General features: G+C 44.8%; 1 protein-coding gene across 1 annotated transcript in view; it reads left to right on the top strand.

Moving 5' to 3' along the window:
- Positions 1-13,841, top strand: part of T265_07187 (hypothetical protein) — a gene marked incomplete at both ends in the record, with an annotated part of 35,598 nt that overhangs the window by 2,413 nt on the left and 19,344 nt on the right. Inside the window, one exon of the mRNA XM_009172643.1 lies at positions 4,373-4,614. Within this exon, the coding sequence (XP_009170907.1) occupies positions 4,373-4,614 (242 nt within the window). The remainder of the gene's footprint in view (positions 1-4,372; positions 4,615-13,841) is intronic.

Here is a 13,841-nt window from a genome sequence, read left to right as displayed (position 1 = left end):
TTGAGGCGTTCGACTTCTTGCCCGTTCCCCTGATTATAAGAAGTTGTTCGGCTGGTGCAAACTCCCCTGTCATGTAGGAATGTGGACAGTTCGTCAGATATGAATGAGGAGCCACGATCCGAATGTACATATGCAGGCATGCCAAACAAAGAGAATAACTCACACAGACATTTAATAACTGTGGACGCATATGTATCTGCGCAGGGAAAGGCAAACGGAAAACGAGAAAACTCGTCAACGATGCTAAGGAGATACCGGTTTCGAGTAACAGAAGGTAGAGGTCCTTTAAAATCGATGCTAATTCGTTCAAATGGTTGGGTCGCTTTGATGAGCGTAGCGGGGGATGGTTTGTAAAACTGCGGTTTGATGGCGGCGCAAACCGTACACTTTGTGGTGATGTCCTTGACATATTGGAGGGAAAGCGGCAAGTTTTTGGAAAGAACAAAGTGGTGCATTCGAGCAATTCCAGGATGGCACAGGGAATCGTGATTTCTTTTAATTTACCATTGCCGATCACATTGGCTGCTGCCTAAGTGTTACGAATAGAATATCGATTCTGATTGAGCGCGAGAACAAGAATGAATGGCGTAGAATGGATAGTGCTTTACTTGCTTAAGAATAGACGTACATAAGCTGAAAATGAAGGCGAAAGCATGGTTAATACAAAACGATAATGTGAGCACAAAGAATATTCATGACACTAAGGTTGGTTGGAAAGTGAACCCTGGGTGAGCTGATCTGCCTAGAATGCGGCTTTCCTAATTAGTAGGGTTTTGAGCGAACTTTGCATCACCTTTAGGCGCTAATATCCGTGGGTGCGCCGTCCGATAGCTGATTAGCCCTGCGGGTTACGTATCACTGGTATGTGGTGGATATGCAATCTTGTATGGTCCGGCTTCTTAGATAGTGGTGTGAATCTTCAAGTGCTCGTTGCCCTAATGATATATCTCAGTCCTACGTAGGTCGTTTGTCTTAATTCGGTAACTATCCTCGAATGGCGTCAACTTACTGTTGCATTTATTGAGATTATTTGGATCGCGTTCCTAAGATCCATTTGCTTCGTTTTATACTTTCCAACACTTAGTCGAGTCAGGAAATATGCGAACAGTAAACTGTTAGCTAATTAGTAATGGCAGTATTGCGGAATATAGGTAGCTTGAGCGTGCTGGTTGATTTTTTTCTGTTCTCCGAACTTGGCGGTTGGATTGTGACGGTTTCGTCACCAGTCGAGGTGACATCGTCAGTTGCGGGGTTGAGTAGGCTAATCCCTCCTATTCTGCCTGTGCCTACGTAGTTTCTGAACAGTATCTGAAGCTATTGGTTGTTCCCGGAGTGTTTACAGTCCCTTGACCTTGTTGTTCTTTTGTTCGTAACTACTGACAGACTGGGTTGATGTTGGTGTGTTTAGTGACCGGTTTTTGTGTGGAGTCTCACGCCATGGCAAACTCTCGTTCCCGTTCCGTTCTTTCTTGAGCAAGTATTTGAAAAATATTGGACTGATGCCCTTCTCTGTCTTTGTGGATTGAAACAAGTGACATTGGGTCATTTCTGCTGTTCGTTTATTCTGGTGGCAAGTTTTCTTCGAGTCTGGCCAATATAGTGTTTTTCGCAGTCGTTACATGAAGTTTATAGATCACGTTCGTCTTCTTATTGCATCCAACCTTCCCTTTTGTTTCGAGCGTTTTTTTCTCCTGGTGTTTACAGGCTTGGAGGCGACTGTTATTTCATGACTAGCACATCTAGGAACGTAAATTGTTCTCTTACGTTTCCACTGCGGAGTGGATGTCATGAACCCCTTTTTTTCAGCAGTTGATTCGCTCGTGACAACTAATTTTTCTTTACAATGGTAAATGTTTGTCCACATAACGTATCCTTATTCTCGGCTTGATAAACGATAGTATAGTCTGCTCCAGTTCGTACACTAATTTCCGCGATTAATCCTGAGATTGGTGCTCCAGTTGGATCACCTTTCACTTGTTCATAACATTATCCATTGAATTTGAATTAGATTGTCAAGCACAGATCTGGTGGTTCGTATATTTTCTTTCTGCGGAGAGTTACGTTTATAGCTCCTGGGTTGTCCAGAAGTTCGTCAACCACCATCCTCGCAGCATTTAAATCAACCAACGTGAACAGTGAGGTGACGTCGAAGGATACCATTCTTTCGTCTTCGATTTTTTATTAGTATTAGTAATCTAAGAACCCGAGTTCCCTTCCACGTAGATTGACAATGAAATTAAATAGGACTTCTTTTAGGTTTGGTATTTAGTTTTATTTGGGGCACGCATGCCCAACACATGTATGCACCAAGCATATCAGCCACACCTTCCAACAAACCCACCATTTTTCTCCTGGTTGTTGTTGACCTGACCTCCCAGTTTTCTTATAAATTATTGTGACTGAGTGCCATTAGTTCCCTGCTCCTTATTCGGGGTAATTTAGTAAATCACGCGACATGAAAAAGTGGTCTGGGCAGTAGCATAGCTCGCCTGTCAGCTTGCTGGCTGTTTAATACTCGACTCCTGTTGATTGTTGCCGATTGGAAATCCACCTGGACAATATCAAATGGCCACCTGAATCATTGTTCAAACTATTTGTTCCGATGTTTCACGTGTTACTTTTCTTTGGAGATGAGCGGGTCATTTTTGTCATTGATGGTTCCATCCACTCAAGGTCCTAGCGTGCCTGTTTCACGAATAGGCTTGATCTCTATTGTCTAGCATTGACATTTTCCTTATCTGTTCATCAAGCGACGGGCTTTTGATTTAGTGGTGCGAAGAAGTGAAAACGCACCGCCACGGGGCATGGTGTATGGTCCTTTGAACAGACCACTCTGTTCGCTTTACGAGTTCCACATGAACTACACCATATTACTTCACAACACTGGGTTTAAGAAAGGCATTTCGTTTGCATTCCACTGTTTTACGCATGCTGCTGCCTGTAATCACATGCAAAGCACATTTGTTTTTGTTACCGAATGTTACTGATGAAGTTACATAATAAGCGAGCCGAACTGGCACGCTGTAAAACGGTGCAATCGATCAACTGATTTCGTTTAAATCGCTGAATCCTGTGAGTTCTATGCGCAACATCCAGTACGATCTTTCGCAGTCAAAGCTAGGTTATTCCAATGGTGAACTGACCTGTTCGGATATTCACTGTGCCCTGACTTTTAGGGTAAAGCGCTATGCGAGCTATTCGGGACACCCGTCGTAAAAAATGTTTCTAACAGTTGTTTCGGATTCCTGAAGCTTATTTCTCCTCAGTCTCGATCATCTCCAGGCCAAACACAGAGGCCTGACACATCTCTTTCCTCATCACTCACGAAGTTTGCAGGCCTTTTTGATATAGTAGGCTTAGAGGAAATTCACAACACGTCTACAGACCTATTTATTCCTATGCTTGGAGTTACCATCTGGCCTTTCCAATGAACTTCCATTCTGTTGTGGTGCAAGTCTTATCTGCCCATGATGATTCCGGCACAATCGCTGGATTACGTGCATGGACAGCGCTAATGTATGAAGATGGATTTTTGTGTTTGGTTTGCGTCCTCATCAGACTGTCAGGTAAAACAGCATTCGATTGGATAAAAATGTGTCGTGGTGGCATAAGGCACTAGTTAACACACACACACACGGATGTTGGGAATGATAGTGTCATGAGTCACCGTTTTGTCAACGTATCCTACGTTGTATTTCTCGTTCACACACGGTGTTCTGCCGTTTGCGTTATTTCCACGTTCCGTGGCACCGTTTAACATTTATTTGCCCGTGTATTCGCGTGACTCAATTTATGACTGCAGCAGATCGTGGCGTTAAGCATGTGAGCTTTTAGGGCTATCATTATGACCGGTTGGGAAAAACTCCACACCTTTCCTCGCACCCAAACCAAGCAGTTTATCGCAAGTTGGGAACGGCATCCAGAGCATGTTTTAGTTTGCATTTATGCCTTCCCATGCTTGAACATATTTTTGGGCAGCTTTTTTCCATCACGGAAATCCGCGCTTTTTTGATCTTTGATGCTCCGCACAGAGAAGCGAGTAGGTTGTCATACAATTATTGCCGTTCAGTCGGATACACTCAGCTTTAGGCGAAGCACGTTCCCCCACTCCCCCACCCCTAGAAGCTTTTGGATAATGCGCTGGCACTGTATTGAAAATACTGATTTTTGTGGTTTGGTGTTTCTACGTATTTACTTCGCCCTTGCTTTAGCTGCGCTCGATTATATCAGCGTATTCACGTCGTCTCAATCGTAAAATTTCTCACTTTGGAGATTATCCAACAGATATGTCAGGATTTCGTCATCCCATTCTTTTGACACGTTCACCAACTGCTCCCACCCTCTCTTCTCTCCTCTACTGATCTGATTGCAGAAGTGTTCGACTTCATTGCAGTGCAATCCCTCAGCATGGAGTGCCTGAGGTCCGCTGTCGAGTTGTGTACGGACGTAAATTCCTCTCCCACTTTGTCTTCCACACATCGTACTTGGAGTAGTCTGGGTTTATGCGTAGACGCAATCAGTGTGGTTAATCGAAGGAGGAGGCAAGAAGATCGATGGTTTGCCACGTCCGACCTCCTCAGCTATGCGGCTGTGTGTGTGGCCGATGAAAATGGGGTAGGTTCCAACACCATGACCCTTCAGAGTCACCGCCTAATAAAAATGTCAGTTTCTCTCGTTGTTCTTTTGCTTCGAAAGACCCTGAATGCTATCTCAATTATCCAAAATTCACATAATCTGGAGGTCGTCTTTGTTCCATTATCTCCTCACTTCTATTGCTCGGATGTTGTCCACTGAGACACTTTGCGATACAGTCTGGAAGTATGTCGACCAAAACCTAATTCACTGTCCATTTTTACTGAATCATTGTGTTGTGTCCCGGAAATGGCCTAAAACAGGTGGTTGAGCAGCTACATCCTCTCCACAAGTCGACCGTTGGCAGTTCAGTAACATGAGTTTGTCCATTCGCGTCGACTAAACTGCCGTGAGAAAGAACTGTCCACGCCACTTGACTGTTAAACTTACTGGCCATTGTTCCGATTCATGGTGTCTTTCACAACCCGACCACCCTAGCACACCGCATCCATTGCAGGTTCCCCGTCAAAATCAGTTACTCTGCTAAATTACTCATTAAAGTAACTTGTACAGATCATAGTCTCACACACACATACGAAACAAATAAGTCGCACCTTTTATGTTGACGCCCTCCAGGATTTACGAGATTTACGACAATAATTTTGTATCGAAATTTGCCAAGTGCGTTCGTCTGCAGCCTCGTAAGTCACATTTGGCTAGTGCTAGATCGATTCACTCAACCCGTCAAACACCGTGGATTTTCTCGCAGACGTGTTGTTTAAACGTTGGACTAACCATAACGATGTCGCACTCACTCTCCAACCTTGTTAGTGTCCTTGTCGCTGATGTCATAGGTTGTATTTGCGAAGCCATACGCATTCAACTTCAACTTAGTCGCCTTGTTCACCCTACCAACCATTCAATCAGCTATAAATAGTATACCGTAGTCACATTGGTTCCAGCTGCTACAGTTCCGATCACCGGAAAATGGGAGTGTAGGGCATACAACCAGGCCTTGGAAGCGAAAGCATGTTCAGTTTGTTTGAAAATTGGGTAGCTACACTGAGGACGATAGCTTTGATGCATGAGCGCCACTAACTGCGCGACTGGGCCATTTCTGCCATTGGTGATTTGAGTCCCAGGGTTCCCATCTAGGGAGGTGGCAGTTGCCGACCCGACTAAATTTACTGGTTAGTGTTTTCATATTTCGTTGCCAGGTCATACACTGTCCACCTCTCGGTCGCTTCCACTCAGCACAGGACTCGGCGAAAAGAGCTCCGTGGGGCAGGTGGACTACGTGTCTTAACTACGGTAACCTATAAAGCTTAAGTAATTCATCCATCGCAGGAGAGTTCCTTCTTCCTATGACCATCTGGCGCACCTCAGCATTTCTAATCTGATGTTCCCACCAGACCTGACCAATGCTTCAGAGGCACCGATGATCAAACACTGACATCTTTCGTGTGTCCTCTGGACGTAGGAGCCACGTCTCTGATTCACAAAGCAGTACGGATCGCACAACCACAGTATACACTCTTCTCTAGACAAAAAAATGATGTCACGACGGCGCCATAGGTGTCGGAGGTTGGAAAAGCTGCCCTGGCCTTTCCGATTCGAGAAACAATCTCATCTCCGGCCAATCCACCGGAACTTATACAGCCGCGTCGATTGGCTCATCTGCAAGCATGAGGTGTGTCTTTGATTCCACCCAGTCTTCTAGCAGCACTTAACACTTTGCAGGTGTGAAGCGCATGCCGAACAGTGCGCGATGTAGCAACCGTGCCGCACTTAGTGATTTTGTGAACTCAACACCCCCCATTCCGTTGGTTATCGCTGCAGGAATTTTCGCGCGAGGTAATCTTTTTCAGGTTCTGTTCGTGCATATATTTCTGATTGACAGACTGTCACCTCAGGAAGCCCGTTCGACTGTACCATTTTTCATCCTGCGTAGACATAGTTTAGCAGAGCAGGTTTTAGCAGTCGTATTCCGTAAATCACAGTGGTCTTTGTCGTCACAGAGGTTTGACACTGGCTACGTTGCTTAGTACCTTGTTGGAAAATAGAAGCCGCTGTGGACTTAAACATTTGGGAATAACCCAGGTGTTAAAAACCAAGCTATAACGTTTCCATCCCGGAATATTTCCTTGTCCGAAAGTTATGTTGGAAAGCAAATTATCAGACACGGTTCACGCAGCGCCCACTGTCTGATGCTTTCGTACCATTTAATGTGACCAGCGCCTGGTATATTGATTGTGGTGAATGTTTGGCGCGCATTTACCGTACATCTCTAAGCATCATAGAATCTCAGAAGATATTGTGTTTGCCGCAACCGAAGCGATATTCTCTGCGAATGGCCCGCGTGAACGAAACTTTTTCCACAAAATGGCTCTGTGTATTTGCCCAACTTCTGCGCTTAGGTTTTGGCTATAGATAAATTTTCGAATAGATTGAACACACGGGCACATTCATGTGTGTCTGCAGTTTCATCAAAATATTGTACCACTAATTAAATTTTCCACCCGATCCATTACTCAGACGCTGGCCACATCAGTAGAATGCAAGAGTGGTATTTTTCGGTGCCAAAGAGACTTTGACAATCATAGACGAATGTTGAGACAGCTTATTGTCTAATTACTCGAAGCATATGAACACACGGCACATTCATGTGTGTCTGCAGTTTCATCAAAATATTGTACCACTAATTAAATTTTCCACCCGATCCATTACTCAGACGCTGGCCACATCAGTAGAATGCAAGAGTGGTATTTTTCGGTGCCAAAGAGACTTTGACAATCATAGACGAATGTTGAGACAGCTTATTGTCTAATTACTCGAAGCATAATAGAAAGTGTTCGGTACTGTACCTTTTTAGGCTACCATGTTATGGTGGACGTTGACCTATTTGCAATAAAACGACAAATCTCAGATTACAAATGATTAACCGGGATCGGTTATGATTGGTGAACACAACGATGGCCTTGAAGTGAGGCAGTATACGGCAAATCAAACCATTTGGGTACCGGATTCTCGATAATTGGTTCAGCGTTATCGCGTTGATCAGTGTGAGTAATCGCGTAATCGAGAAGGTCGAAGAGACTATGGTCACCGGCTGAACGAACCGCCTCAGCTTATCTCGAATGTGACTGTGAGTCATGAAATCCGTCAGGGATTAGTTAAAATTCTCGAGAGAGCCTAAAAGAAGCAGAATAAAAGTTTCGCATTGCTCTGGACCGTCGATGGTAGTAGTTTGGAAGCCCCACGGCCTAGTTGCATCGAAAAAAAACGGAGGGGGTGCAAGTGAGGTCTGATATTTGTGACGTTCTGTTTACTACTATTAACATGTATTACGAATTATGCGACCGTGGGTCCCGGCGGTACGAAGTCATTTCCAAAAGCCCACTTAGAAGGGCGTGAGAGTGTACTGCCTCTCAAGAGCAATTAGGTCCTCTCTCCTGGCCATCGCTCTTGCTAAAACAGGCTGGTATATTCAGTGTAGTATTTTTCAACGACATAACATTCGGTTTGGTAATAAACCACGCAGCAGATCTCATTCATTCCCTTCCGTCAGCCCACATTAAGGATAGGTTTTCAATTTCGTTCGTTTGCTCACGTCTGTTTCCTACGCTTGGAAAATGCTGCGAAACACACGACGTGATCTGTGGAGAGTTATGGTGTCTAAAACTCAGTTGCACACAGCTTGCACATTTGAGCATCACCTGCGAACGTATGTCGTCGTGTGTGTTTCTGATCCACCGTGGGTCTATACCGTGTGATTGAAATCCCACACGTTGATGATCGATCTGAGTTGGGTATCGCGTAGTTGTCACATATTTGTGCTTTAGGACTCTAGCAGCTGCTTTTCCAGTAGTATAAGGAGTTCTGCGAGGACGTTGCACATCGAAGTGATTTGTTTCATTGGTGCGAGTTTTCGCTGCATATTTAACTGCCTAATAGTCTCTACTGGTGGGTGGTAGGACAAAATACTTGACTTAGGTATTCTTCTCTCGAACTGTGTTTTCCTGACGAGCCCATCAAATGCACGATTCGTGGTGGTTCGTTGAACTTCGTCCTGTGTGCTTTTCAGGTTTCCTTTCATGAAGCGGATGAGTTTACCGTATTTTCTGTCATATATTCTTATGAACATTGTTATTTGCCCGTCTCCTTGTGTTTTCTTTTTGAAAAAAACCGCAGCAACTTACAGGGGTCGTCAAAAATCTGTCCTAGCTTTTCGGGGGCTTCATTGTCCCGTCTCCTGTGTTTTCTTTTTGAAAAAAACCGCAGCAACTTACAGGGGTCGTCAAAAATCTGTCCTAGCTTTTCGGGGGCTTCATTGTCAGGGTTTGCACCAAGAATAATGAAGTGCATCTTGTTTCCATGTCTTTCAAAATTTGTCCGAAATCATTACCACAGGCTATTCAAAGTTTCCTTGAAAACGCTAAGCGAATAATTTCCACAATCATATGTGATGTAGACGTTAGGCGCAACGTTGTACTGTTGTTTTTTCTATATTGTGTAATCTCGAAAAGGACTTCTTCGGATAGTCCATTCATTTTTAGGAGACCGAAACGGCCACCAGCCTCTTGTTCCACCCGTGTCAAACTGGCTAGTACATCCAAGAAGTTGAGTTTTATTCCTCACATATTTTATCACCCCAGAGCCTCTTTTTCTCTTACAAACCCCAGATTCGTCCTACCCCAGCGTAATACTGTCAGGTCTTGAGTGGGACGTTCTCTGTCTACCTGATCTCAGGTCTAAAACTCAAAAAGGCTATCTGGCTGGTTGTCATCAAGTCTCTCTCACTGATCCTCAGCCTGTAGCTTCCTTCTTTATTTTATCTTTCGTATCATAGTAAATACTCCTCGCAGCTTGCCCTACCTGTATTCAGTCCACATAGTCGGAATCGTTCCACTCAACTATGTTATTCTACCTCTCCTGCAAATTCTGCTTCACTGCTGTCGGACCGAAACTTCACCTCCCATATGTTCCCATCTATCGTAATTTTAATCTTTTCAAGCTTCGATTTAAGATGTTCCTATGAAAGCAACCGTGATTGAGGTTTAGTTTGCTTGATTGTTGTGCATTTCCTTTACCCTGATCATGAATCTGTAGAGGGTGTAGTGTGTAGTGTAAACAGCTTTTCTCTAAATCAAGACCCTGTATTGGTTTCCCCCAAATTGGAGTCAATTATGCCCTCTCGTATGGTTGTCTCCGTAATTCCAGTTGTATTCAATTAAACATAGATGGCCTACATGCCACTTGTCTGTCACTGTCATCTAAAATATCATGGTTAAACGAAGTTCCGCTAACAGCACGCTTTTGCATTTTTTAGCTTACTGCGATTACTGTCGCTGCTGAATGGGCTGGCTGATTTGGTGTCGTGGTGCGTCGTGGTCATGGTGTGGGTAGTGCCCTCATCAGCTCCTACTCTTTTCTCGTAGTTCCCCCGCCCCCAAGTTTGCTCCGCAAGGTAACGAAGAAAGAATTCAGCCTCTGGCACAATGTCTGTGCAGCCGTTTAATTATGTATTAAAAGGGCCCCTTGAGCCCTATTGAGCTGCTGGGTTGTCAGCTCCCTTCGCTTGGCTTAGCTCACTTGTTAAGGCGGTCTGCTGGAATGCGCCCATCTTTAAGTGCATACAACTACCCGATGTTACAGGTGAAGGATGTTTTTCTTGTCCGGGAGTCGTTAGGTTCTTCGTTTGGCACTACTTCCACTTCTATTGACCACATCTGAACCAAAATTTTCCACCATGACAGGGTGGTCGTGATTCAGTGCTTCAGTGACCCCGCGAGCCACACCAGTTGGGATTCTAGGTTCAGTCATGCTAACAAGGCAAAGAAAGAAATGTCGCACGTAGATAAGCGAGTAATCGTACTACGAGAAAAATAATAAGGGTTTTCATCCAGAGCGACCAGCTTGTCCAAATCAACCAGAGCAGCAATGCTGCTTTTCCCCGAAGAAAGTTAATTGCGTGACCGTGACCGCCAGTGAATTACCCATTGCGGTCGAAAAACGAATAAACCTCACCTGTGCGGCTCCACCACATCTGTTGTATGCAGTAGCATCAGGACTGAGATATCTATACTTTACTTCCTGTTAGCTTCATCCAAGTCGCCCCCCGCCGCAGGCAAGTGGGCCAAACATTCGAATCGTTGATTCCGAGAAGTGTCCCCAAAGCAAGCTCCATCAGTTGTTGCCTTGAGATAAGACTACCATGACAAAGGCTACGGGCGGTATCCTGGGTTTTCTCACTGCTTGTGAGTGGTCCTTTGACTTGAGTCAAAGGCTCAAGGTGATGTACCTCAAACAGTCCTCTTCCTTTGGTTTGGATACCGAGGAATCATCTTTAGGTCAAACCAACAATTTTACCTTATCCTCATCTTTTTTGGCTTGCTCTCACGCACCACATCACCCTCTCATGTTTCGCTTCACCCATGACCCTCCAACCAAACCAAATGTTCGGTTTGTATCAAATCGTTCGTTTTAGGTAGTCGAATTCACTATCCGCATTCCTCATCAGATTAAAGGGTAGACTTCTTGGTCATCCTTGAAAGCTGATTTCTGTTATTTATCAGAAAAACGCCGACAAGACACCACTGCGGTTATCTGGTGATCGGGCTCCTGTAAGCAGCAGGTTGTGTGCCACGTGACAAACTGGATTCATTTAAGCCCATCAAAAACAGGCAAAACACGTGGCTTGTTCTTGATTCCTTCCTATGCTCCAATGAACTGCAGTAAGGATATCAACGAAGACCAATTCTATCGCAGTGTTTCGAATCCTCTACGACAAGCAAAACCACATGTGCCGCAATTCCGGAGGGGGATGTGAACACAATCATGGGACGAATTATTGACAGTGAACATCGCTTGAGTGTCAGATTTGTCGTTCCCGCACCAAGAACGGACTGTGTCGGTTAATTCATTTAGTTGTGCACAGACTACGGCTCGTTGGTTGCAAACACCGACTCAGAACAAAAGACCGCATAGCAATCAGCCATCGGTGGCGATTGCGTGTTCAAGATATCTTCGCAGATTCTGGCCATGCTTCGGCACAAGCTTGACTAACTATCTGTTTTCCAACTGTGAAGCAAAGGTTTTTTCTCAACTCGAAACGCACTGAATTCAAGAACCATCGATAAGAGAATAACCTTATACGACTGTCATTCTCTTTGGAAATCATCAGCAGTGTGTGATCAAAGCTTGCAGTTCATCTACCCTGTCTAGGCTTGGGCAACTTGGCAGTATCCCAGCCCTCGTGCTTCCTTCGGGTGGCATGGCAGGTAGGCACCACAATGGTGCTACAGCTGAACGCTTTTTTTCTACCAGTGGCTGATCAACAGTGTGAATCTGTTGCACTCAAGAAGTATCACTCATCCTTCAATTACGCAATTCATACCAGGTGATCGCTTGCTGACTGTCTCCTCAAGTGATGAATTTTCAGATGGAAGACTCATACAAGGGCTGATTGTCCTCGACAAGGATGAAGTAGCTTGTGGTACTTCTCGGCTTTTCAGCACAGACTGTATTCACTTACAGGATGAAACCCTCATTGGAATTTCAACGTCTCCTCATACTACCGTAAAGGCTTCTTGTTTTCGTCAGAAAACAACGACTGTCTGAGGAGGCTTTACTGTGTTAAAACAACATATTGTATTTTTTTGTTAAGGTAGGGCTGTGACTCTCTGTAAAGAACTAAAAGGCCTCCATAACTAAAGAATTTACTGCTCATTGCTGAAAGTGAATTGTAGTACATATAACTGAACGGCGTCGTTGCCGAAATTGGCCCTACCCGGTGAATGTTCCACTGGATAGCACGTGACACTCCTAAATACTTTATCACGTGGCCAGGTCGTCATTATTTTCACTGCCACATTTAGATCGCTACTTGAGGCCGCTAGGAATTCATCTTGTGCACAGTTTGATCAGCCTACATCGTGTGACCCGCCTACCTGTGTTGTGGGTTTAGTACACCCACATTTACCCAGGTTAGCCAGTCATTACTTATTTGCTCTTCACTCGGCTACAAGGATCAACTGTTTTCTTCATTCCACTACCTTAGACGCCTAAGTGCCTGATAAAGTGGTTTGTCTTAAAGGCACCGTAACCGTCACAGCCTGTATATCTGCTACCTGCTTATCATCGGTACAGCATTAATCAAAATGCTTCGCTCTTGTTAAGCTTCTCCTAGGGTTTGCATCCCAGTCCACATGTTACCCGCCCTTGTTTGTATTTTCCACTACCCAGTAGGGTTTAGTTTGCATAGTGTCCATTGCTTTTTTATCTACTATTTAATTTTAAACTACATCAGTCTAATTACAAAACAAGTGTGTAAAGCATTGGACTCCAGTTTCGCTCTTGTTGAAACCTGTGAGTAGTGCATATCAATGGTCGTTTCGGTACTCGAATTCTGGTGATCGGAGAAAGATATTGGAGAAAATGGCATTCACGGTTGGGGACAGTCAATATCAATTTAGACGGATGCCGTTCTGTTTGTCGGGGGCACTATTCGCTTTCCGGTGGTTGATGCTTCGTTTGATGAAATGACAACAGAATGTTGCTCTGTACGGAAACGATATCGTCTACCATAGCTATTCGGGACCAGAGCACGCCGTTCTGAATTGTATTCTGGAAACTAGCCTGTGGTTAAATGAAGCCAAGACATAGCTCGCTAGAATTTCGGTAGCACTGTTCGGGCATAAAGTGGGTCGACGGGAGGTTAGCTTATTGCCAGAAAAACTGGCAAAGGTCCAGGATGTTGCAGTTCCCAATTCGAGGTGGTCCTTGTGGCAGTTTTTCCGACGAGCAGTATAGTACAGCTGGTTTGTCAATGATTTCAACACGATTACTGCTTCACTGTACTACATGCTGCGTCAAAATCGGAAGTTGGAAGTTCAAAGCGCGGATGCTGGATCAGCAACCGACCCTCAGACTGCTCAGGACCAGGGAGTTGTTTACTGTTGCAGCGGACGCCAGTGACCGCGCTATCGGTGCAGTCCTAATGCATAGGGATGGGGTCATCGAATATGCTTGTCGTATCCTGACTAACACTGAGCAGAAGTATCGAGAAAGAATGTTTCGCGAACGTCTGAGCCCTGGATTGGTGTGGGACATACTTCCTGAGACAAAGATTTCATGTAGAAACCGATTACAAGCCCCTTTGTTGGATTAGGACCACCAGAGTTCCTTGCGGAGAGCTCGCGCGCTGTGCACTCCGGTTACAAGACTACGACTTCACCATCCGGAACTTGGCGAGGAAGGAGAACCACCTG

Source organism: Opisthorchis viverrini (genome assembly GCF_000715545.1).
Source record: "Opisthorchis viverrini unplaced genomic scaffold opera_v5_162, whole genome shotgun sequence".
In the NCBI taxonomy this organism is placed as follows: Eukaryota; Metazoa; Platyhelminthes; class Trematoda; order Opisthorchiida; family Opisthorchiidae; genus Opisthorchis; species Opisthorchis viverrini.
This window is presented reverse-complemented; position numbering and strand designations above follow the sequence as displayed.